General features: G+C 48.6%; 1 protein-coding gene across 20 annotated transcripts; it reads right to left on the bottom strand.

The window, feature by feature from the left end:
* TPM3 (tropomyosin 3) lies at positions 1 to 25368 on the bottom strand. Of its 20 annotated transcripts, none has more exons than XM_019627375.1 (10): positions 25156 to 25358; positions 24422 to 24547; positions 14306 to 14439; positions 12940 to 13057; positions 12758 to 12828; positions 12017 to 12092; positions 10663 to 10725; positions 10413 to 10482; positions 9316 to 9394; positions 1260 to 1349 (listed from the first exon to the last, which is right to left on the bottom strand). In XM_019627375.1, the coding sequence occupies exons 1-10, from the start codon at positions 25267 to 25269 to the stop codon at positions 1346 to 1348; spliced, it is 855 nt and encodes a 284-aa protein (XP_019482920.1). In that variant the 5' UTR covers positions 25270 to 25358; the 3' UTR covers positions 1260 to 1345. The 20 variants fall into 20 exon arrangements, with proteins under 20 accessions (XP_019482924.1, XP_019482919.1, XP_019482930.1 ...); XM_019627373.1 differs by lacking the exons at positions 1260 to 1349; positions 12017 to 12092 and adding exons at positions 1358 to 2633; positions 11400 to 11475 and having other exon boundaries at positions 25156 to 25368; XM_019627371.1 differs by lacking the exon at positions 1260 to 1349 and adding an exon at positions 1358 to 2633 and having other exon boundaries at positions 25156 to 25359.
* Positions 25369 to 26109: the final 741 nt, after the last annotated feature.

The following is a 26109-nucleotide window of genomic DNA, read 5'->3' as shown; positions in this document are numbered from 1 at the left end:
GGTTGGAGGGACTGGTTCTTTATTTTAAAAAGACATGTGTCAATTTTCAGTATCAAAACAGTTACACTATTGGTTTTTCTTTCTCCCAATCGGCCCCCAAGGAGACCACACCAAAGGAGAGTACATTTTAAGCCAATAAGCTGCAGGACCTAACAGACCTTACGGAAACCTCACCAAAACGGGGTGCTGGGTAGGGAAACTTGTACAGATCAGCACACTGCCGGACCAGACTGTATGCAAAGCTCTCACAGCCAGACGGGGGTGGCCAGTGTGCTCCAACCCCAAAGAAGCAAAGTTTCAAAATAATATAAAATTTAAAAACAGTTTTGTACATAAGCTATTCAAGATTTCTCCAGCACTAACTGATACAAAGCACGATGAGATGGCACTTTTAGAGACAGCAGCTTCAGACCCAGAAAAGGGTAATGAGATGAGTTTCATATGGCTAAATCAGTGGCAAAAAAAACACATAGCTTTCTTTTCTTTCTTCCAAGGAGGCAGGAGAGTGAACAACTGGTCACCTTCAACGTAAGGGGCACATGATCCATTCTGTGAGCTGTTGGGAAGTGGAGATAGAGATGGGACAAGGATTTGGTCCCAGGCAGAGGTCTCACCATTTTGTTTGGTCACTTCTGATGAAAAAATAAAAATAAAATGGCCCAAAGATACCTTAAAGCTGAAAACCTGAACATCACTTGTTTTTGGCTAGCTCCTAGCATCACCTTTCTGGTTTGGCTGGTACTCTGTACAAAGCAATGAGGTTCCCCATAGTGGAGTCTTTCTCTGGGCTCTGTTTGGCTCTCCATGAGGCAGGCCCATACCTCCTTTCCTCCTCTATGGAGGACAACATGCAGTAAGTTGGAAAATTACCTTCTAAAAGTGAGAAAGGGATCAGACTGATGCTTTAGAACTGTGGAATTATTTGGAATGTTTTACAAATGGTGGCTACGTCAACAACAACAAAAAAGGTAATTACAAAACGTGTACATCACAACATGCTTTTAAAGACACTTTGCATTGTGCTCACATTCCCTTAAATGTTGTTCCCAAAGGTACTCAGCCTCCAGCCCCACCGGATTCTCTGGGGAGAGGCAGAGGCAGTTTGGCGAAAAAGACACAGGGGTTGGGGTGGGAGGCAGCAAAAGGAGAAAGCGGCCTTCCAGTTAAAGATCAGCCCTCAGTTTAAAGGTCAGCTTCGGGCAGGCTGGCCTCAGGCGGAGTCGGGGGTCAGAGGGAAGAGCAGCGGCAGGGCGGGACTGGGGCGCTCTACATCTCATTCAGGTCAAGCAGAGTCTGGTCCAGCATCCTTTGTGTACAGAGGTGTTCCTCTTTGGTGCATTTCAGTTTATCTAATGGGGGTAAAGGAGAAACATTACAAAACCCAGAAGTAAGCTGCAAGGTCTACCCACTCTGAGAACTGCAGAAAGCTGCCTTCTCAGCCACAGAAGTGAGCTATTGCGTCACTCGGTTTTGCAGGGCCTCAGGCCTGCTTCCTCAAGTTGCAGGTGCTGCTGGGCTTCTGGGGGAGGGAACTGGGGGCCTTATCAGCCATTTCTTTTCCCTCCCTCACCCAACCAAGCCTTTCAGCTTTCAGTGCCTGAAGGAGGCAGCCCTCAACATCAGACATCCATCCACTCTTCTAGGCTTTGCCCAGGGTACAACACCTACTTGGGGTTTGACTACTGGGAACAGGGATGGGTGTATTTCTACCAGCAGACACATCAGCTCTCAACTTGAAAGGAGTACAGGAGGAGCCTCACGCGCTACCAGCTTTACCCCAAAAAGTAGAGGAAAGGAACTGGTGGGACAAATCTACGAACCCCACAGGTAAGTCAAAGCGTCTCTAAAAAAAACAAAGCCAAGAATACGACCAAACACATACATGTAAGCAAAACCTTAACAGATTTTTGCAGTTATTGTCCAAACTAGCCTGTGACAGTTACTTACATTAAACATAAAACCAGGAAAAAGAAGCAAGAGGGAAAATGCCAGGAAGAGAATGAGCAGCTGAACATCAAAGAGAAATCTAATCTGCCCAGCAAGCAAACCCCTGACTGCTCTGGGGAAGTGGGGAAAATACTCAAATCTTCATCTCGGAGGTGATGGCACACAGACCTTTTCCTCCCCTTCCCTTCTGCGCACCCCGTCAGAAGGGCCCATCACTGGGCCTGTACATAAGCAGTTACATCATCTTGCCAGGTCAGTCCTTTTATTGTTAGAAAACAGCCATGCAAGGGAACGTATCCTACAGTCAGCGCATAAGAGCAGCAAACAAACGTGAAAAACAGAAAACGCTCCCGGATTTTCTCACTGTAACCTCATGCCCCTCCCTTCGTCACCCACAAAATCTCTTGAAAAGGGATAGAAATGCAGCATTGACTACTCCCACTTTACAACGCTCTTAGAAAATCAGTATTCTAACTGCCCCAATTAAAAAGCAATTTGCTTAGGGCAACGTAATCACTTTTTAAAAGACAATCAGCTCTTTGCTGGGGTCCAGGTCAGTGGTGTGAGCAATAAGCTCGGTTTAATGAGCACCAGGGCTCCCTGCCATCAGTCACACAGATCATGCAGCGTTAGCTTCAGTTCATTAGAAAGCAGGCGGTTTCGCTCAAGTTGGCTGTAGAGACGCTCTGCAGCAGCGACAGGGAGGCGAAAACAAGAGGAGAGGAGAAAGGAGGAGAAAGAGAAAAAGGGAAGGTTAGTAGAGTACCAGACGAAAATTTTGAGACTTTCAGTTAGCTGGCATACACATAACATGCATCTATAAGGCAGGATGGATGCTAGGAGGATTCAGACAGAGGGCAGTAAGAGTCAGTCAGGTGATGGAAAGACCAACAGAGGAATAAAATAAAAAACTCAGACTGACAAGTTGGAAGGGCATTTTGAGGGAGAAAAAACAACTCCCTCACAGCACTTATCCCCTCGGCTGAGAAACTGAGACAAGTGAAACAGGGCAAAGGGGTTGGCGTTTAAGAAATACATTTATAATAATCAGCGTTTGAAAGGAATCAAAGTGAACAACAGTTGAACGTTTTTCTGTAAAAGCATTCCATACAGCATTATGAATGGTTGAGTGGGACAAATATCCCTACATGCACTCAATCCTACACTTTCTAATGCTTCTTGTTGTAGGTGTTGGGATAGATCCATCCTAGTGGCCTATTCTATCAAAACCCAACTTCCCCTTTTCTAGAAGAACCCCAACCCTGTTACAATCAACAGTGTACCCAGCTCCAGAGGTGAATTATTAGTACAAGCCAATCAAGACTAGCCTATTCTATTTTTCCAGCCTCCCTTGCAGCTAGTGTGATCATGTGATCCAGTTCTGGCCAATGAGATATAGAGGGTAGTCCGCTGGGGGCTTCTGGGAAAACTTGAGCCTTCCTGCTTGCCTTGAACATGGCATCAGAACTACACATTTCAACCTTAAGAGAAAAGGCCAAAAGAATCACAGAAAGTCCAGCTATATCAGGCCACACTTGCTCAAGTCTAGACTTTTTGTTATGTGAGAAAAATAAATCCCCTATTTATTTTAGCTACTGTTAGGCTGTTTCTTATAATCAAAGCGTTCCTGATACTGGTAGTTAAACGCTCAATTCCCTTGGCTTTGTCTGGGATTTTCTACTTGGAGCACACCTTATAGAGGGGGTATGCAGAATCCAAATCCATCTGACCAGCACGTGGGTAATGGAAATTTGGAGACAGGAAGGCTGAACTCCTTCCCGGTCTACCCCTCGTATCAGCCTCTGAAGTTCACAAGCAAGTTTCTTCCTATGTTTTACAGTCTGTTTCAAAGTGGTCTCACGACCTCAATATGAAAATGATACTTTTCTGTCTTAAAATCAATTGCGTCTGTGGGCTGACTGTAGGCACTGCTCAGGCACCTCACCTTCTGGGCTGAGGTTTTCCCCCAGTTCCACCTGGAAGCTGGGGCCAGTATGGCCTCAATACTTGCCACTTTATGTATACTACTGAAAACAAAGCATACACAGAGGGTGTCAAAAAATTTTAACAAAGGAAAAAACTATTAAAATTGTAATACTCAATATATACCGATAACAAACGATGAATGAATACAAGTCACGTGTATCCATTTTTTGGCACCCCTGGCATGTATAAAAATATCCTGGGAGAGAAAAGCCACACGTAATAGTTGTATTGGGTCGTCAGGGAAGTCATGACGCATTTTTGCATTGAAGAACATAGAAAAATACGTCATGACTTTCCTGACGACTCAAGATTAAGGGGCAAAAAATTAGAGTGAACTTTTAAAATTGCACTGCCCTTTAAGCCAATGGTCCCCAATCTGAATGATACTGCCCCTCCTCTCGTCCCAGAGGGGAATTTGGAAATGTGTGGAGGCAGGTTTTAATTGTCACAGTAACGAGAGGGCCCTACAGATATTTAGTAGGCAGGAGACAGCAATAAGTAGGATTGTTTTGTACACCCCAGAATTACCCTGGACCACATAACAAAAGTCCACCATTGAGAAACACTAGACTAGTCCGTAAGATTCATGAGGCCTGGGATTGGACCTGACAAATAGCAGAGGTTCAAATTTGTGTTGCATTTCTTAAACGTTCTGATGCCATATTACATATAGATTCCCTGTGCAGCCTGATGCCTCTGCGGCATCCATATCCAAGTTAGTTAGTGGGACTCTCACTCCTGTCCAGGAAAGAAGGTGTGACCAGAATCTTATACATCCAAACAGCCTCATCAATGAGGGGTTTGTTCTATTTAGGGAAGAAAAAAAAAAAGAGAAAGTGGGAGCATTTTATTGCCTGAATAAATCCCAGAATGCAGCTCCCTAAGAATGGTATGAGGTCAGAAAGAAACGTGGTTGTTCTCACCTTGAACTTGGTTAAGTTTCTAAGTCTGTTATCTCTAATGACTAAAAATTCAGGATCAGAAACCAGCTCAGTAAAGCTCTTGGTTCCCTGATAACAGCAAACTGAAACAAACAAAAAGGCAATCCAAAGAATCAATTTGGTCTGATGTTCCTTTTAGCCATGCCTCCTAATTAATTAGGGAACAATCCCATGGAACAATCGCTTAGACGTCATTGGTCTGAATCAGGTGAATTTAATTCTGTTACAGGAAAGAGGGGAGGGGCTCAGAGTAAAGGGAACTATACCAGCTGTAAGGCCTCAAAGAATTAGGGAGAACAAACAGATTTTGCTTTTTATTTCTTTATTTACCTCCCCTCAATGTTAAGGCTGGGGAGTATCCAACCAATCCCATGTAAAAGAAAGAGACTGGGTGGGGCTAAGGTAAGACTGCCCGAAATATCAGGTCAGTTCCACCCATCAGGTAACTTGGGGCCCAGCCACCTTTTGTTCTTCACTCCAACAAGAGTAATGAGGAAGTGAAAAATAGACACATCGGTCTGTGGTTCTTAGAAATTAAGACAAGGGGAAAACGTGAAGAGGTCAAGCACGTTACTCAGACCACCAGTGATGCTCAACCCCATCCCCATTGCTGGTCCAGGCTCAAGCATCAGAGGATGGCTTGTGTAAGGGTATATAAGGCACTGAATGGAAGAGTGGACTTAACATGGCACGGTTATTTCCAATTTCACTCAGCTCCCCTGGCTTGCTGCTCTCTACCCTTGCTCACACCAGTCATGCCAGGGGCTACCAGAAGTGTTTATCGCTTTTCTCCTCCATTCTCTCTTCTTTCTAAGAAGCCTTTGTCAACTCGACCCAAACAATGAAACATCTAGGCCCGTACTAGCCAATGCAGTAGCCGCTAGCCACACGTGGCTTGTAAAATTTGGATGAACCAGAAGTAAATAACACGGGAATTTCGGCCCCTAACACCAGCCACATTTTGAGTGCTCACCAGCCAGACGAGGCCAGTGGCCACTGTACTGGACGTCACTGCCCCAAGGTCTGTTGGACAGATCGCTCTAGGTTATACTTCTTGCCTTTTATTTCTTGCCACCAATTCACTCTTCAGCTCCTTGAAATATGCCTTCTCTCCTTGATCTTAATGCTCAAAATGTACCCTCAAATTAATAACGTATCAATGACTATGTCCCATCTTCCTTCGCACCCTGTGGAAGCTGAGAACCACTGGAAACCATCCAGCCCTGCCCTTTATCTAGTTTCCAAGCCACTCACTCTCCTGCCCCTCCAGCCATTTCCGTTTGGGTTCCTCCTCTACAGACTTTTGTCTTTGCTTAATTCTTTATACACTTGAAATCGTCTTTTAGGGTTCTAATACACTTCCATGGCCTAAACTGCCTGCTACCCTATGGCTCCCCAAATCTCACACCAACCCCTCCCGCTCTAGCCCCAGGATTGTTTCACACCTGAATACCTGTCAGTTTTTCAAACCTATATTCTTCCCTACCTTCCCGTCTCCCCAAACTAGGACCACATGACCTCCCTAATGCTTTTAATACCCTTGTCCTGGGCTCCAAATCAGTCCTCCTCACATGTGTGTGGGGGGTGGCGGCTTCAAAATACCATCTTCAGTGCCATCTCTCTTCCACCATTACTCTAGTTCAGATGATCACTCCTGGGGAAACTGCAATAAACTAACCCAGTATTTCCCAAAGTGCGGCCCAGTCACTCCCAGGGGGAGGTGAGATTTCAAGCAGTATGCACTTGTGAACTTCAGCGCACTTCAAACCTCAGATTTCAAATTACAGTTGTGTAGAGTAAGAGCAAAACAAATTTGAAAACGAATCAATTTGAAGAAAGCAGTAATGGAGACAGCATGTGAACATGGCAAAAGCCTCCAAGTGGTATGTAAATGACTGAAATTTGGGAATCACCGTCTTAATGGGTCACTGTGATCACCTGCTCCCCTTCCAATAGATTCTTGACTCAGCTGCCATATGAGAACTCTTCTCATGTGCTACCCTGCCCGGAACGTATCCTTGCTCTAAATCTCCAGTGGCATCCCCATCACCTACAAAATAAAGGCTCCACAGCCTGCTCTCAGTCCACGCCTGTCCCCTGCTCCCCCAAATCTACCTCTACAGCTACTGTGTCCTTCCCATCTCTATCTATGGCGCTATTCTTTTGCTTCTTTTTGACCGAAACGCTCAATATCCACTACACTGCAACCGACCTCTGCTGGTCAAAAATCCAATCTTTTGGAACCCAAAAGAACGAAGAGGCGAGTTTCAGCATGTTTATTAAGCACCTATTACGCGCCTCCTTCCGTGGATCTTGGCTAAGCATCCCCACCGTAAGCAACGCCCTCCCCACTCCGAGTGCCCACAACACTTTACTTATTTGTGGCACTTCATCACACGTCACCTTTAACTTTTTATATATGTTCTTTGTCCTACAATCAGCCTCAGGGTAGGGACGGAGGCCCCATCTTTGATTATCTCGGTCCCTACCTTAACACCGTGCGCCTAGAAGATACTAATAAATGTGTCAGCTGAGTAAATGGATCTGTACCTTAATCTCAAAGGCTGTGGGGCAGGAAGAAATGTTATGGACAGAAATAAACCTGGATTCAGCGAGACCTCAAGTTTTAGATTAGGGAAAACCTCTCTACCTGCCTGTAGTTGAAAAGAAAAGCAAAGTTTAAATCTATACTCTGGTGAGAAACGGAAGTACTTAGATAAGTACGGCTGATAGCTACACCATCCCTGCTGTATAAACTGGAATAGGAGTGTCCAAAACGCTGATATTTGATTCCATGATATAAACCGGGAACAGTTTTACTAGCAGAAATTTATCATATTAATGCGTGTACTAAATCATTACCACCTCGTGCACGTTACTTCAATAGGCATGCTTGCTTTAGTTTTTCCAAGAAGCATCTATCACTTCATATTCCACTAGCACGTACTAGGAGGGAGGTGATGGTAAGCCTCAAATGTGTAAGAAAGGTATCAAAGAAGAAAACATGAAACTGTTGAAACTTCTATCCATGATGTGCTTTTCTGTGACTTGGGATGCTATCACGAGTCAGTTTCAGTGGTAATATACTCGGGTCCATTGGGTGTTCTGAGGGTGCCCCATTTGAACCCCTGGTAAGAGGGTAGAGAATGTGTCCTTCACCGGTCTCTCAATCCTACTGTCCCAGGAGAACCTGAAGAGAGGATGGGGGCATTCCAGGCAGGACTGGAAGAACCTGGAAGGAAAGGACTCGGATGCTCGCCTTCAGCTGGCGGAGGAAGACTGGCGCTCCCATTCTAAGGAGCTGTTACGAGTCCACCACCCTGAGACTCGGAGCAGCTAAGTTTAAAAGGTCAAGAAAAAACAGACACACACAAAAGTGGCTTTGATTATATAAGTCAGAGGAGGGAGAGCCTACGATAGCTGTTCCCCACACCGCACCCCCAAGGCTCCTTCTTGGGGACAGCAGCAGCTTTGTCAATGACACAAATGCCGGGCGGCATGAGGCTTCCAGCAGCTTAACATTTTAATTTGGGGTGAGGGTGGAAGAGAATACATAAGTCGCTTTGTGGCCCCCACCCATCCTAATGTTTTGGGAACCAGCCAGGCTGACCCCAATGGAATCCAGAGCGAATGTGGGGCGTTGGGGTCCCCGAGGAAAGGGGCAGATCCAGGACAGAGCGGAAACGCTGGGAAGTTATCTGTATGAAAAAGTAAGGAGACCCTAGGTGAGAAGGATCGGCACCAATCTGCACAGCAGCTTGGGAGAGGAAGAGGAGCAAAAGGAAGAGACGGCGGCGGGAACGGTAAAAGAGCGCCAGGCCGGACCGCCTGATCACTGGCTGCTTTTCAGCGTTAGTGGGGAAGACACAAAGAGGCAGATTAGCACTAGGATCAGGGATGCACAGCAAACAGGCCACAACTCCAACTCTTTTTGGTGCTTTTTACTACCTGGCTTGTCTGTGACAGAAATTTGGGCATCAAATTGAATTCTTAGGTGAATTTTGCATTTCCAATCACGGGTGTTTGCCCTGAGCTTTAACATCAGGGCACAAATCAAACACACCCAGGGGGTCTGAGTTTTGTGATGGAACATTAGGGCCCAAGACACTGATTCTCTGAGCCCTATTTGCTCCGCTGTACGACATGATTCTGCCTTCCACAGTATCCCTTCTGAGAAGACTAAATTTGAGAAACAAATAGAAAAACCGAAGTGTTGGAATGAAGGGACCAGGAATAAAAATTACATGTAGATCAGGGTTCTCCCATGGATCCAAGATTCAAGGCCTTTCCAGCTTTTGCCAATAAGTAACCAGCACCAACGTTTTAAAGAGAAGGGTGGCGATTCTAGTGTCCACAGGGTCCAACCAAAGCACAGTAGGCAGTCTAAGCCCCGCCCACCCACAGCCAACGCTCCAGCCCCGCTCTGCTGTCAGATAGTTACATAGAGGTCATGTCATTGAGGGCGTGGTCCAGCTCCTCGCTAATGGCCTTGTACTTCAGTTTCTGGGCATAGAGCTCATCTGGACGGGCACAGGAACCACAGGGAAGAACGAGGGGACGGAGTGAAAGGTGTCAAAGGCAGATGAAGAGAGGGAATCATTAGAAATCAGGGAAAGTGTGACCGTGGGTCTAACACCACAGTGAGGAGCACATCTGCCCTGGCAGCTGTAATTGGCCATTTTCAGATCCACTGTCCCTTGGGACCACTGGGCTTCCTGACACCTCTAATCAACTGCAACAAGGGCTGAGGACCTGGGCATAGTCATGACTGGAAATTCCTAGTACCAAAGGCACTCAAGAGGCTACCACTGCCATCCCGTTAACCAAATTTCTAGCAGTGGCTAACGCTTAATTTAACAAAACTAGAAAACGGAGAAAGTACACATTAATACTCAGTAGCTTCACTAGCTGCCAAGCGTGACCAGTACTCTTGGCCCCTCTGCCCTACAGGCTGCCTCCCCAAACTCCCCCAAGTACGAATATCCTGCTACCCAGAGTATACCAAAGGAGCATACTTCAGAGTTCTCAGAGCAAAGTACATTTCCCTTGTTAGGGTGGACGCAGCTGCCAAATTGTGGGGACGGGAAGTATTTAGAAAGCCCCTGGGGTTGGTCAGCTCTGAGGCATCTCTTGGAGAGGTCCCCCACGATCTGAGTGGTGAATGGGACTGCCAAACAGCCATGGGGTGACACGTGTGCTTGCTGCCTTCTGAAAGCGTGACTACCATCTCAGCCCACAGACTAAAGATTTAAGACTCCTCAAGTGGAAGTCAGTACAGCCATGACCAGTGACCTCCCCCCAAGGGAAGGAGGCAAATTCCAGAATTGAGGTCAAGTCTTACTAAAGGAAAAGATTAAAACGTAAAAATCCAATTCTAGGTTTGGACCCACTTCAGCTGCTTGGGGCAGAGGACAGGGCACAGGACGCATGCCAGGTCACTACCGACTCCCTTTCGTGCCCAGGGAAAGAGGGCAACGGTCAGTGGGCACGGTCTTCCTCTCTGTTTCTGTACCGTCATCCCTCTCCCAGGCCCCATACCTTCCAAATCATCGATGGTCTTTTCCAGCTTGGCTACCGACCTCTCGGCAAACTCCGCCCGGGTCTCTGCCTGCGGGACACAGGAAACCAGTTGGCATCAGAGACGAACAAGACAAACAAGACAAGAACCATTATTTCCCCCACCTTCCGCTTCTACACCTTCAGAACCAAAGCCAGCCAGTCGAAGCCTCCATTAAGGCCTAGGTACCTCTAAATGTCCGGGTCCTTCCCTATCACCCCCTCAGCTCACCTCCTTGAGTTTATCAGTAAGAATCTTTATCTCTTCCTCGTATTTGTCTTCTTTTTGAGAGTACTGTAAGAGAAGCAGAATAAACATTTCAGAGTAGAAATTACTCACCCAGACAGAACCTCCCCTGCCCCGCGTTTCCTCCTACTCTGAATATCCTCTCGCGTTTATTTAATGTGCTGATAGGACCAAGAGAAACAGCAAGGCCTGTTCCTGGACCACAGGTCCTTAAAATCCACAAACTAGTGTCCTGACAGCCAGGATACCCTCATTTTAAAGAGGGACCTCAGCTTTAATCTTATTTAGACCAGCTCAGGGAGGCCTTTTTCCTTCCTCCTGCTGAACGCTTAGGGGGAGTGAACCCCCAAAGCCGCATGGCTGACACAGTCCCACATGAAGATAAACACAAGTCATCTGTCTCGAGTGCTAAGCAGGTGTCAAACTGAAACTACCTGCTGTCCCTATCTGTCTGCTGGAAAACCTGTTGGGACCCACGGGATTGTTCAGCACGGCAAAATCGGCCTGAGGACAAGACAACCCCAGGCACCTGAGACCGGGAAATCTCTTTAACTAAAGCAATCAAAGTGCACAGGAACGAGCATTCGCCCCAGGATGCAGACAGAGGGCAGAAAGAGCCCACTTCTCAAGGATTCTAGAAGGACAGGGTTTCTCCAGCCTGTCATTAAGGGCAGGGCCGGGCCAGGCCCCAAAGCCTGTCACTGTCACAAGCCAGCCCCTACCTTCTCCGCCTGAGCCTCAAGAGACTTGAGGTTGTTGGTGACATTCTTCAGCTCCTCCTCCAGTTCAGAACACTTACTGTGGACAGTTTACATAACGCAGGACAGGAAAGGGGAAGAGGAGGAGAATAAAAAAAAACAACAAACGGGAGAGAGACACACAGACGTGAATTGAGCCTATATGTAGAAGAGAGCTGGAAGGCATTATTGGGGAAGAGAGAAGGTCCCGGGTGACCTGCGTGTGACAACCCCCCTCCCTCTGCCATGGACCACGTCCGCAGCTGGACCCTGGGGGCTGGGACTCCATGTCTGGATACCAGCGAAGGAAACACTTGAGAAAAATCACCAGCTCAAGTCATAACTGCTACCTGGGGTGGAGATGGGAACGGCTGCCCAACCCAACGGTCCCCCAAATTGCCCCGGGGAAGGACAGACCCTGTGGAGAGGCAGGGAAGCAACTAGGAAGGAAGACATGAGAGATGCCAGAAGTGGAAAAGAGTGGAGCATTCCATGAAGAGATGAGAAAGCATTCAAATCCACCAGTGGAGGGGAGGCAGCTGCGGAACAAAAACCAAACCACGCCACACACACAACCTCTCCGTGGGTTCGGCGGTTAGTACCTTTTCTTCAGCAGCACTCAGACACTTCAGGTTCTGGTCCATCAGTCTGATCTGCTCATCCATCTCTCGGCAACGGCTGTTAGTGAAAGTCACGGGGACCGCACAAGCCAGGGTGCGGGGAGGGGGGGAAGGTCAAAAGGGAACACAGCAAGGAAACAAGCAGCAAAACGGAAAAAAAAAAAAAGGTTCAAAAAATGGGAAGAAAACACCACCATGGTCATGATATGTCATGTCTGGGAGAGGGGGACACAAGGCAAGCACAAATCCATATGCCTCAGCACTAACTTTGTTAGACAAGGCCCAGAGGTGCCAACAGGGGAGCAGTGCCCGCCTGCCCGTGCCCTAAGTTCCCCCAGGAGATTGGCAAAGGGGTCAAAACAGAGACAGATCTTAAGTCAGTACAGCCACTCCAATGCCTTGAGGACAAACAGACCCCGGGTGGAGGAACCGGTAGGGCCTTCCACTTCACTGTCCACCATTTCTTATTCATCTGTATTTCCCCTCAACTTATAAAATCCTCCCTACAAGATACGAGACCACCTCATTTGGCATCTGCCACCAGTCAGGAGCGTAAGAAAGCCCAAAGTCATTCACAGGGCCGGAAAAAATCACTACAGGGGATGCCCACTCTCTGGGCCCTGTTTAACAAGGTTGAAGCAATGCCAGCTCATTCGCATTAGTGCCCAAGCCAAAGGGGAAGGGACAGAAATTACGGCAAGATTTGGGGAGCGAGATACTCACGACTCTGCCAGTTCAGCTCGCTCCTCTGTGCGTTCCAAGTCCCCCTCGATAATCACCAACTTACGAGCCACCTACGGGAGAAGACCCAGCGACAGCTGAGCAAAGCTAAGGGGCCACTTCCCTCTCACGGGTCTTTTCAGGAGGCCGATGTCACTGGCGAGGACACACGAAACATGCCTCACCTCCTCATACTTCCTATCTGCCTCTTCTGCGATGTGCTTGGCTTCTTTGAGTTGGATTTCCTGCAGTTCCATCTTTTCTTCATCTTTTAAGGCTCGGTTTTCAATAACCTTCATACCTCTGGCAGAAACAAGAAGGACACGTGTGGCAGTGACACTTTGAGGAGCATGGCATCAGCTCCACTCCAAGGGACCCAGAACCGCACCTATAAAAGCCCATTCCTCTGTGCTTGCCACTCGAAAAGCATGCCCACAGCACCCCCCCTTCGTTTAACTGTTTCGTTTTCAACTTTTTCTTATAAAAATAATACACACCCATTAAGAAACTAAATATTTAAGGGTATTACAGTCTAAGGGAATAAAGGGAAAAATAAGTCCCTCCACTTCCAGCCCATTATCTCTGCTCATCAGAGATCATCTTGGACTTCACTATCCTTCCAGAAATGGTGTCTATAGATAAAATGCCAACCCTCGCACCCCCACTCCCCACCCTAAAGGAATCATATGCACTATTCCGCAGCCTCTCTCCCTCCCTCCCCACGGCTTCGACGCCGCCGTCAGCACACACGTAGCTGGACGAACTCGTCACTGTGCTACCGCTCGCCAGCCGGGCATTCGGAATTCTGAAAAGCCCCCGTTTGATCCCAGGCACATTCGCCGCACACCTTTGTTCTAGTTTAACTCACGCATGGCACGGAGCCAGCTGACTATTTTCAACAAAGACGAGTTGTGATTTGCTTCAAGGGCTGTGGTTCTCAACCCTGGGCACACATTAAAATTACCAGAGAAGTTTCAAAAAACGTCAACACTCAGGCCCCTCTCGCAGTGGATTCTAATTGAACCGGGGTGGGATCCTGGCATTCTGGTGTTTCTAAGCTCCCCGATGATCCCCACTCCTCACTCCCATGATTCTAACAGCGCAGCCGGGCTCGAGAGAACTTATAAAAACACTGACTGCTGGGCCTCACCTCCCGAGTTTCTGATTCTTAGATCAGGGGTAGGGGCTTAGAACGTGAATTTCGACCAAGTTCCCAGATGCTGCTGGTCTGGGGTCTCACTCTGAGAACCACTGCTTTAGGGGGACTAATCTCACAAATTTATGATGATCTGTGAAGTGGAGGCCTTCCTGGTGACCCCATTTAAGGTTGAGTCAGAAGGTCCATTTACAGAGAAACATCAAATACCAAAGGGTCACAGGGTCCAGGACCCTTACTCTGTCTGCCTTCAAGTGGAGAAAGTATGCAGAACAGAAGAAAGAGGACTGTGTAACACAGGTAACTGCTGAGAAAAACAGGTCTGCGAGGAAGTCGGGTCAGAGCCAGTCTGGACTCCTCCTGGAATGCCCACCGCACCAGGCCCCTCGACACACCTCTCGCTCTCATCGGCAGCCTTCTCAGCTTCCTCCAGCTTTTGCAGGGCGGTGGCCAGGCGCTCCTGGGCGCGATCCAGCTCCTCTTCAACCAGCTGGATTCGACGGTTCAAGGACGCCACCTCAGCCTCAGCCTGTGTCGGAGGGAAAGAATGGAAAAAGGAAGCAGAGGCCCAGTGAAAAGGAGCAGGGACCAACCATGACAGTAAGATGGAGGGAGGCTGGCCACCATGACGGAAGCCAGAGTCCAGCAGACGGGGTGATACGTGCATTTCCTCCCTTTTCCCATCAACGACGTCCCGTGTGTTCCACAGGAAGAGTGTTTGAAAACGCAGTTCCTCGCCCAGTCCAATGTGTCAGTACCACCCCCTTTCTGGATTCAGTTCAAATTCCTGAATACATGAGTGTCAGAAAAGGTGGCCAGTGAAGGACTCCTGCCTGGGCTCTGGCTTACAGGTGTGTCTCATTCTTCAGCTGCTTTCTTCTTCTAAGTGTCTCATAAGTGGGATGATAAATAAGCAAGGTTTCTTAAAGAGGCAATCTTGGATCAGCCATTAATTTGCTGCTTAACTCAAGGTATCAGCCCTCCGATGACCCTACCTTCACATACCAGGAAGATGACCAGCCAAGGGGCCTGTTTTCCAGAAGAAGCTTCAAAACCAGAGAGCCAAAGTCTGGCGCACTGAGATACCTACCCCCATTGCTGCAACCTGCTCCCCACACCCCCCGAGCTTTTAAAGCTGACAACAAGGAGCTTCTTCTGGCTAAAGTCACCTGCTTTGATGACACTACAAAAAGAACTGGAGGCAGAAGAGAATGTCTCTACCGTGCCTCCGAATTTCTGAATTGCGACTCCTTTCTGTTCCTCGAGTCCCCCCATTAGCCTCACTCTCTGGTACACCCCAGGCCTGCACTCCACAATCAAGACAGGCTGGAGTCCCAGTAATCCCATGCCTCAATGGAACAAGAAACAAGCAAGGCAGCAGCGGCATGGGGAGGAATTCTACTGGTAGAAGAGTCTCCCTCCTCTGACAGCCTTTTGCCCTCCCCACACCTTCACTGGTAGCAAGGACGCTGACTGCCACCATAGAAGAATTTAATCTGCCCGCACGCTACCCAGTTCAGATGCTTATCCAAGTGCTTGGTAAACACGATCTCTCCTCTCCAGTGCAGATTGTGCCTGAATTCTATTACCCTGATTTCCCCCTGGCAGTCAGGGGTGGGGGCAGCTATAGAAATAATCTGGGCCACTAGCCCCTATGGGAAGGGGGGTAGCCCATAAGAATCAGGTTATTTGGCACAGAAATTTCCAAATACAAACATGGGAGGTTCAAGGGACGACGCGCGCGCACGTGTGTGGGGTGCTAGAACCACTGGCCTACAGGAAAACAAAATCAAGACGTCCGTACAAGCTGAAATCGCTAAGAAACCATTTGTGTCTCTAACTATACTACTTAAAATACCACAAAGACAAGTATTGTCTGGTCCTGTCTCTTCCAGGAAAACAGATGTCCCCAGAACAACACACAATTTACCCCACAAATTCAAAAAGTCAAGATTACAAGAACAAGCCAGGCTGTCAGACAAGAACTATGAAACTCTGCCAGTGTGATTTGTCTCACCCTCCCCTTCAGATGCCTAGAACTTAAAAAAGAAAGGAGAATGGAACCAGATTTGGAGGAAGCTCATGAAATCTCAGTCCCCTTCCAGCTCACCAGTAAGTTACCCAAATGGAGTAGAAGATAACAGGCTATGGGGGCGGGGTGTGCTGTTTCCATGACAACGAGCTGGCCGGGTGGTTTCTCCCACAAATCAGCATTTACAATAGAATTCTTCGCAAGGCTGCAAAGGGAGGAGGAGAAAACACATCTTGGTGCCCTCACAAGAGCATGCACACATTACACAAGCCTGTATCGAAAGCAGAACCCAAGACGGGAGTCCCAGCAACAGCCTCCGGACCCTGCGGGGTCGGGGGGCAGTCTCTGTTCTCTTTTTTTCTCCTCCCACGGAGGATCAGTTCTCCTTACAATGAAACAAAAGCTTTGCAGAACCAAGATCTGATGCCGAAGGTTAAAGGGATAAGGAAAGACATCTGACTTTTCCTTCTACCCGGAACCCACACACAAAGGGCCCGTGAACCAGTGGTGCCAAGAGATTGAGTGGGACCAACTTCTGCAAACCAGGATGGGAAACATTAAGTTTCCAGCTAGTCTAATCGTCCTAGATTTAGCATGCCCAGATGTGGGTTGGATCTTTCTGCCCTCCCACCTCTGCCCAGCATGGAGATATACCCTGAGGTCTTTCCATCAGGTAATGACAGGAGTCTCCACTGCCCAGGAAGCAAAGATCCCAAGGGGGAGGAAGGGGAAACAGCGGCCATTCCCTCACCTGAGAAGATGGCTGGCAATGGGCTCAGCTGTGAAATGCCAGCTGAAATGCGTTTCGTTTAAATACTACCATCCTCCACGCTGAGGAGGTTCCCCAAGCCCACCACACCCCTCAAGGCAAGAAACTGATGGGGTACTGGTAGTGGGAGGCAGATCAGGGCCAAGGACAGAAGGGGATTAGCCTAAACCTGGCATTCTGCCACCCTGGGGTTTCTCTTTTTAGACAAAAGCCACAGATGAACTCCAAAGGAAATGAGTAATGGGAATTAGGCTCGAGCCCTGCGGGTAAAGGACTGTCCAGTTCACTGTGTTCACAAATGTATCGACCCTGCGAGATACTGTGTCCTTGGGGACTTTAAATTTCACTAAGAGGGAGGCCAGCTGGAAGGAAGCAGCGCTATCAGCCCCAGAATAAACAAAGGTGGAGTTTAGGGTAGGCACTTAGGCACTTGGGAGCAAAGGGCTATTTGCCTCGCCCTGAGGGGTGTGTTCTAGTGTGAAGGCAAAGAAAGGTAATCAGTAGGAAAGCAAATCTAAACCAAAGAAAGGTGGTAAAGCCTGTTGCTTAGTCCTCCAGACCCCACATACAGGAGAGCCACACAATCAGGCATTCTAACCCCCCTCCAGAGACAAGGAATCTGGGAATAGGTTGGAAGCCCACTCACTCCTCCTTCAGTAGTCTTCCTTTAGACCAGAAAATACCAGGGGAAGAGAGGTAACAGCACAGACGTTAAGGTGAGCTATACACTTACGAGTGGTTAACATGGTAAATTTTATGTGATGTACATTTTGACCACCACCGTCACATAGAAAACAAAAAAGATAAGGAAAAAAACTGCATTTAAATAGTATGTTGCTGTCTGTTTAAATTTAGCAAGACAAGCAAAGGAGAGCCAAAATTGAAAGTGCAACTGACAAGGTGCTACCTCATAAAAAGTCATTTTCCAGGCCAAAACAGTAAAGAAAGATGGCTCCCAGAACAACTCCAGTCTCAGTTCTGGATTCATTCAGCTTCCCAACCAGGGTTGGATGTTCACACAAAGCAACAACAATAACAAAAAATAATTGACAATCCCACTAATAGCATGCGATACCATCAGGGAGTGCTGAGCACCAGAGGGTGGAGCCTGCAAAACCCACACTCCTGATGTCCTAAGAAGGTGACAGGTGGCCCAAGCACCTTTCCTCCTAGGGAGGGGTTCAAAGTTCACTAGAGCAGAAAGTCAAAATATTAAGCTTCCTCAAGCTGGGGAGCAGAAGATACTGGTTTCATCAATATTTAACTATCACCCTACTTCCCCATCTGAGGACTTCCTTACGGAGACCACAGCTCACTAAGCAAAGACGACAAGCTCTGAATGAGCGAGTAGCTGAAGAAACATCTGAAGCTGCTCCCTCTGCTGCCTATCATCCCAGAGTCACCAAGGGTGGAAAAAAAGGAACCAGGTTTTTTCTGCAAGGAAAAAGATGAAACCCTGGGAGTAGGGCGGACCCATAAGACATCAGTCCATCCTAGAACTATTCCTAGGATGCCCAGGCTTAGATGTTGAGCCTAAGACTCTGCAGCTCCACACAGAGTTCCTTCAGCCATCCTCTCTTTCTTCCCGGTTAAGGGGATCTGGTCTCCAGAACAAAGGAGGCGAGAAAGGATCACTAATCATAGAGTCACCAGCCAGTCCATCTCACTTGAATTGACAATTAGAAGTTACGGGCATAATGAACAGAGGAAAAGTCCACTGAGAAAAAGGTGACTGAGGAAGGGCAAGCTCCCAGCATGTCCATGCTCAGTTATAAAAAGAAATTAGTATTCTAACCATCTTGAAGGACTAACCAGAAGGGCAGCTGCCCTCATCGCCTTCCCCCTCCCAAAACATTCTCAGCCACTCCCCAGAGCAGCAGCCAAAAAGGAGGGAAAAAAACTTACCAAGGGAAAGAACAACAGAGAATACCAATAAACCACAAGAGCTCTTTCATTAGGTCTTCACATTTTAGTAGCAGTTCCTTTCTCCTCCTGCCTCCAAAACCAAAGCCTCAACTCCGGAGATCAGTTTCACCCACCAGACTGCACCCCAGACCTTGGAAAATCTTATGGCTCACTAAACCGACTCTCCACCACTACTAAACAGAAAGTGGTTTCAAGGATCACCATTCATTCCATCAACATTTTATGTTCCAACTTTCCATTGGACAAATATTTATGGAACTTAAAAAAAGACACTGGTGGATAATTGGGATAGCAGAATAAAATGACTGGAGCCCCCTGAAAACGCGTTCTGTCTCCATCAACCACAATGCGCCTGCTCAATCAGGAACCCTGACAGAAATTGGCACTCCATCCGATTCTCTGCCACATACACTCCCTTATCAGCTCTGCTTGGAAGAAGTGTCCTTAACCGGCTCAGCTTGCACTGATCAATCACACTTCAGCAATAAAGCCCTGAGTGTGGCAGAAGCTCCTGCAATCCATGTCCTCATGGGTAGGGCCAGACATTTTTCTTGGCTCTTACATCTGCACTAACGAAGGGAATGGAAGTACCATCTCCCCTTTCGCTTCACGTCGACTGAGAGAGTGGGGATTAGCAGCTGCAAGTGCTCCCCATAAGAGGAAAGGGCCCCAGGCTGGAGGATGGGAGGCGGTGCTGTGGCCTCAACCCCTCCAGGGAGGGCACCGCGCTTCCTCTCGGCCGACTGCTGCCTCATTTCCTGAGCAGGAGGGAGGGAGCGGAAAAGCTGCCAGCAGGCCAAGCCGGGGGCTTTCCGGCGGTACCCACCCCTAAGCCCCACCCATTCACAGTTTGTTCGGCCCCGTACCTCCCAGGCCAGAGAAGCACCCACCTACTCTTAACCCTTAGGCCGGAAACCTCAAACGAAACCAAAGTCCCCCCCTCTTCACAGCGAAGTGGGGGAGGGAGAGGCCGCTGAGCCCCTCCCCCCGGCCGCGCCCGGCTCCGTGGGACTGAATGAATGAGCTGGAAGAGGAGGAGGAAAACCACTCCCCAGGCCCCGTGAGGCTCAACTCCTTCGGAGGTCAAGCCGGCTCGCCCGAGCATTCAGTTGCCCCTCGCCCGCTGGAGGTCCAACTGAGGCCAAGCCCCACCCATCCTCGGGGCTCCAACTTCACCTCCGAGTCCACCGGCCCCCCGCGGGCTGTGCTCCGCCGCAAATAAAGGGACCCGGCTCCGGGTCCCCGCTGCTCCTGGCGCCAGCCCCTCTCTCGCGCGCCTCGCCCTCCCCGTACCTGCTCTCGAGCCCGCCTTTCTCCCTCCACTTCCCGCTGGAGGCGCTCGGCCCGCTCCTCTGCATCATCGGCCTGCTGCTGCAGAACCTGGATCTTGCGCTTCACCGCCTCGATGGTGGTGATCCCGGCCATGGTGCCCACCCAGCTGCTGCTCGCGCTCGGCTTCCTGCCTCCTCCGCTCGGCGTTGCAGCCGCTCCTCACCTACTTCCGCCTGCTGCGCCCTGAAATACCGGAACTCACCCACTCGCCAGGAAGTGACGTCACCGTCACCGCGCCCTCCCACCGCCAGGCAGGCGGGAAGGCCGGCCACTGGAGGGAGCCCCGCGGCGGGGAGCGAGGGGCGGTGCCTCCCAGTCGCCTTAGGCGACCGCTTTCCCAGTTTCTCTTGGGTCAGTAAAGGGGGGCGGGGTTGGGAAGAGGGAGGGCTGCTATGGCAACCGGAAGGCGCGTGGTGGTCTAGCTCCGCAGGCTGCCCGTCCTGGTTGGCCACTAGTGTGCTGTCCTTACACTCCCGCCCGTTGGCCCTTCACTCCCCCAGTGACCACCACCCACCCGCAGGGGCACCCTGCATCCTCTGGAACAGAAATATCCTACAAGGCTCTGCTTCCACCCATCCCACACAGGCTCCAAAACCGGGTGCTGCTAAGAAAAGCCTAGACTCATCTTCAAAAGAGCCCCACTCTCTGCAACCTCCTTTCAAAGCCCGCTCAGGTAGGTTCCCTCCCATCTCCTCAGAGTCAATGAACGGAAGTATGGGGGTGGAAGAGACGGGCTGGCTGGCAACGTTCTCATTGCATTTGGCATCAGTTATGAACCTAAGTGGGAAGGAACAGCAGATTCTGAGCCTCAGTAAACTCGACCCTGGTGGCCTAAAAATGTGTCCAGCGCTCGTTGGAGAACAGGAGGCTGGTCAGAAAGTCTGTGGAAGCAGAAATGAGACTGTCATTCTGGGTGCTGGCCAGCAGGGGGCACTATTGTACCTCCCTTTGCCCTGGTGACGAAGCCGACCACATCTTAGACAACCCGAACCGGTGTTGAGAGCACCACTTCATCCCTGAGGCTAGTAGATTGGAACAGATAATCTTCTCTTGATCCAGGGAATCGGGTGGATTGACTCCTGATGGCTTGAAAGCACCAAGGGTGGGCGGAATGGGGCCCAGTGCTATTATTTTCCCGGTGACCAACAATACAACAAATTGGCAGGTGTATATATATCTGTTCCGGTCCCTCCTCTCCCCATCCCCCTACTTTAAAAAGGTGCAATGACTCTGTCCTAACCATTGCATTCCTCTTTCCCCTTTTTTTACCCTAATCAGCTTCTGATTTCATCTCGTATTGAAAGGACCTTACACACGGTTGCACAACAGTGCTAATGATTTTACTGCCACTGCACTGTACACTTTAAAATAATTAAAACGGGCAATTTTATGTTATGCATATTTTTCCACAATTAAAAAAAAAACAGGATCTTCGACAAACTCGGGGAGGAAAAAAACAAAGTTTGGACTAACCTTGCCATAACCTTGACCTTTTTTTGTTCAGGCAGTCCTAGCAAATCCTACACTTTCCAGTAAGGTTTCTCATAATCAGAACTCCCTGTGTAAACATGCGGTTATTGACTCCCCTCGCTCTTCCCCTTAAATCTACATCAAAATAATATACTCTGTTTACTCGTTGATTCATCTCAAGGGCACAACTGAGCTGTGACACCCTCCCCCTAAAGATACATATATTATGTTGCTGATGACTTTGACCTTTCCTCTCTACTTTAAACCTTGTTGCCTCCTCCTATTCAGCGATTTTCCCAATCCCAGTAAACACCTCACTTTCCTTTGTGACCTTTTAAGGCAGGAGTCAGCACTTTTTTCTGGAACGTCCAGATAATAAATATTTCTGGCGTTGCAGGGGGCCACAGGGTGTGGGGATTATTCCCTTGTAGGGAAGAAGCAGACACTATGTTAATGAATGAGATGGCAGTGTTCCAATAAAGCTCTACAAATCCAGGCTGTGACAGGACTTTCCCCACAGGTGGTAGTGTGCTGACCCCCTGCTTTGAGATCAGAAACCTTTCTTCCTTCTTCCACCAGGCCTAACAGATTTTTACCTCCTGCCCTCAACCTTCCTCTCCTGTTTCTAACTGTTCATATCTCTGAGGGCACTTACTTGTTGGGAAAGCTAATAAAGGTGAGAGAAGTTGAATGTTTTGTTTTGTTTTTAAACTCATGCTTTACATATTTAAATGGTTTTTGGTGGATTCCTATATAAATATGAGTTTATTTCAGGTGAATGCACACACACACACACACACACACACACACTCACACAGAGGGTGCCAAAAAGAATGTATACACATTTTAAGAAAGGAAAAAACTGGGGTGACCAGTTAGCTCAGTTGGTTAAAGCGCAGTGCTCATAACACCACTGTTGCCGGTTCGATCCCCGTGTGGGCCACTGAGCTGCGCCCTCCACAACTAGATTGAAACAACTACTTGACTTGGAGCTGATGGGTCCTGGAAAAACACACTGTTTCCCAATTTAAAAAAAAGAAAAAACTATTGAAAATGTAATACTCAACATATACCGATAACAAAAGATGAATACAAGTCACATTTGACTTCTGCAGTTACAAGAGGTGCTCAAAGTGGTTCTCATCAGCGTCCAGACACTGCTGATTACAGGTGAACTGCTGCTTGAGCAATGTTGACCAAGGTGTATACATTGTATACAAGGTGTATACAATGTTGACCAAGTGTACAAATGTACACTTGTATACATTTTTTGGGTACCCCCTGGTATATATTCACTTGAGATATGCTATATATAAATGAATATACTGAGTAGGTCTAGGTGGAGGATGACGTGTGAGTGTATGTGTGTGTATGTGTGTAAAACAGCTTAGGATAGACAGGAATTCATGCCCCGGAAATTCCTGTACCTTTCCGGTGATATTTATGTATTGTCTTGAGCCTCTATGTCTATGTCACTCTCTCTCCCAAAATCTCGGGTTAGACTTGTTTGTTCTCTTCATTGTTCCTGGAAGGAAACACCTCCTCAAGCCCACACATACTGGCTGTTTCAGCCTAAGGACTTTCCCAGAGTTGTTACCCAGCATCTCACAAAACTGTTATTAACCCGACATTGCGCCAGTTAGCAGAAGCTATCTCCAAGCCTGATGATTAGAACCAAAGAGAGCTAGCCATCTATACATGGAACCTAAGCTAGGCAACTCCAGCAGGCTATCAGGCACTAGCCCAAAGCCCTATGGGGAACCTGTGTTTTTTTTGCAGTTTTCCAAGAAGGGAGAATTAATAATTTGCAGTGGCCTAAACTTCTGGAAACTATGACTATGCTATATATGATGCATATGATCTGCTTTGTGTCCCTGACCTCTTGTCTGGCACGGTCCATTTAACAGCACTTACCACTTCCGCGGGCCACCGAAAGTGGTAGAAAGCCAAAGAGATCAGAAACCTAAGAGCAGAGAGGCTGAATGTGAGGATCCGAAGACATTTGTGAATGGCCCTCTGTCTCTCTAGTTGTTTTCCAAAGCCAAAGGCGATTTTGAAAAGCACATGCCCCTATTTTCCCATTAGCTCAGTGCTGAGGATCGGCTGTTCCCATCAACAGCAGGGCACTGTGTTGTGGCAGTTGAGGTTCATTCCCATGGTACTTTTCTTCCAAAAGTCTTTCCTATGTCATCTCTCATTTATCTTTGTGGGAACCGTCAGGGTTGAAGGTGAAGGAAAGTAGGTGATTATGGGATAAAATAAGGTGGGAAAGAGAACTTATTTCATTTTCAAATGGAAAAATCTGGCCCTAGAGAAGCTGAGTAATTTAGCCACGGTCACACAGTAAGGTGTGGTTGGTGGTACCCTTGCCCTCTGAGACGACCCAACATCTAAGAGTCCTCCTTATTTCTGTCACAGTCTATCATCGTCTATAGGTCCTCTATGCTGCCCCATGGGCAATGCTTCTATGGTATCTCCATGACATCAGGGCAGATGTCCACATTGGTCCAGATAAATGAGCCCATATAGGGCCAGGGTCAACGTGACCTCCTCTGTCCCATTATGAAATCTGAGCTGGCTTAGCTGGGCAGGGGAGAGATGACAGTTTCCCTATTAATACACATATCTACGTGCCAAGCCTTGGACACAAAAGCTAAGAATGTAGCATGGGGAGGAGGTGGGATCAGTGATAGCAGTCTGGCCTGAGTCTCTCCCCTTTGTCCAGGTCCTGGGAAAGATACCGAAATGGCTGGGGGTAAGACAAGAACGAGACTTCTACATGTCTTTAAGAAAGAAAGTATATGCCATGACAAGGGTACGCCAGCATGTGGTTCTATGCAGAAATGTATGTGGGTACCTGTGTTTGTGTTCCGTGAATCCACAAGTGTGTGTGGGTCCAAGTGTGTGTGGAATTCAGTCATAGTAACGTGAGGCTCTCATGTATGTTGATGAGGCCCACCACCCCATCTCCCTAATACTCACATCAGCTGCCTTCTTCTCTGCCAGCTCCAGCTTCTCCTGGGCATCCTTCAAAGCTTCAGAATACTTGTCCAGCTCATCTTCTGTCCCTTTCAGCTTCTTCTGCATGGCTGCCAGCTCATCTTCCAGCTATAGGAATCCCAAGAGTGACACACAAGACATGCATACACGACAGTGCAGGCTCAGACCCTGGGCTCTCGAGCCCTGACGGACCCCTGAGCCGAGCCTCTATCTTACCAACCCCAGAAAGACACACTTTCTCTCGTCACTTCCAGCCAGCTGCTCCAGGAGTTATGCCATGGCTTTGGCCTGTGACCCTGTGGTCTCTGATCCTCATATGACCAGGACCTGCTGGGTTTTCATCTAAGACCCTGGGACGGTAAATATCTTAGGGTGTAGATGCCTAGGACTGCATTTAAAGGAAAAGAGATGCTGCATGCCAGGTCCCCGTCTCTTCCTCTAGAAATCAGGAGTTCTTGCAAAACGTGATCTACTCCCACTTATATCAAGGAGATGCACTGTGGCTCAGAAGGGGCCGCTGACTTTCCCGAGATCACACAGACAGTCTGAGACAGGTACCCTAGCTGTCCTCTGCCTATCCAGTAAGGCTGGCGCAGAAGATGCGTCCCTCCCACCCAAAGAAGGAGCTGGCACCAGTGGTCACTGCCTTTTCCCATGAAAACTTTCATTGCCCAGTCTTGCTCCCCCAGGTGAGAGGCACCGGTGCCAGGGCCCACCTGTTTACTTCTTTCCTCCGCCTGCTTCTGCTCGGCTTCAGCTTGCTCTGCCCGGTCCAGAGCATTCTCCTTGTCCAGCTTCAGCATCTGCATCTTTTTCTTGATGGCCTCCATCGCGAGCAGTGGCCGCTGGTGAGCTCACCTGTGAACGCTGGAGAACTGGAGACTAGGGTCAGTGAGAAAGGAGGGGCTGCTGGGGAGTGACTAGGAGTCCCCCAGACTTGAGCCTTTATCTCTGCTCAGGGTCCCACCTCTTGTTCCTCATATGGCCCTTCCGGCTGCCTCCACCCCATCATTGTTCTCCTGGGGGGGACACAGGGTGAGACACTTTGATGGACTGACATCACCAGCAAAGAAAACATGTGGGAACAGCTGAGGCTGATTTTAGACAATGGAAAGTGGGGGAGGGGAGAGGCTCTCCATGACCCTGAAACTTTAAACCGGGCAGCTCCATGGATGTTTTAAAAGAGCAGGGAGAGGGGCAGGGAGGGCACAGAAACAGAAAAGGGTACTTGGGCGATTCTAGAAGGGGCGTTCACCCTGAGGGTCCTAGCTGCTCTTCAGCGGTTGCCTCACTCTCACCTGGGCTGTGTTGGATGCTGAGCACATGCCACTGGTTGAGTTTTACCTTTTGATTCCTGGTATTCAGGGAGCTTGCGCAACAGTGAAGAGGGGAGGTCACTGGTGATCCTTGACAATTCCCCCAGATCCCCAGATCAAATTACTGAGCTATTTTGAGAGTCTCTAATGGGCAAGGACACATCATTCCTCCCTCTTAAGAGGGGATGGAGTAAAAGGACAGGGTTGGGATCTGGAAGGCCAGCCCAGAGCTTCAAGTGGGGTGCGGGGCAGAGTCAAGGCAGAGTCACAGTAATCCAGATGGGATTGTGCCCCGTTTCCCCACAGTGATCTTGAAATAGACCTTTGATGCCCACACCCACCAGGGTCTCTACT

The sequence above is a fragment of the Hipposideros armiger genome, unplaced genomic scaffold (genome assembly GCF_001890085.2).
Source record: "Hipposideros armiger isolate ML-2016 unplaced genomic scaffold, ASM189008v1 scaffold_729, whole genome shotgun sequence".
Classification (NCBI taxonomy): Eukaryota; Metazoa; Chordata; class Mammalia; order Chiroptera; family Hipposideridae; genus Hipposideros; species Hipposideros armiger.
Note: the sequence above shows the minus strand (reverse complement) of the source record. Positions and strands in the feature narration are given on the sequence as shown.

What these genes read in the sequence shown, in the direction of transcription:
- TPM3 (XM_019627373.1), bottom strand. Translation starts at nt 25,269, where the DNA reads ATGGAGGCCATCAAGAAAAAGATGCAGATGCTGAAGCTGGACAAGGAG. An exon ending in CGAGCTGAACTGGCAGAGTC is followed by an intron (nt 11,476 to 12,757) that starts GTGAGTATCTCG and finishes AACTGTCCACAG; the next exon opens with TAAGTGTTCTGAACTGGAGG. An exon ending in TTACTGATAAACTCAAGGAG is followed by an intron (nt 10,483 to 10,662) that starts GTGAGCTGAGGG and finishes TGTGTCCCGCAG; the next exon opens with GCAGAGACCCGGGCGGAGTT.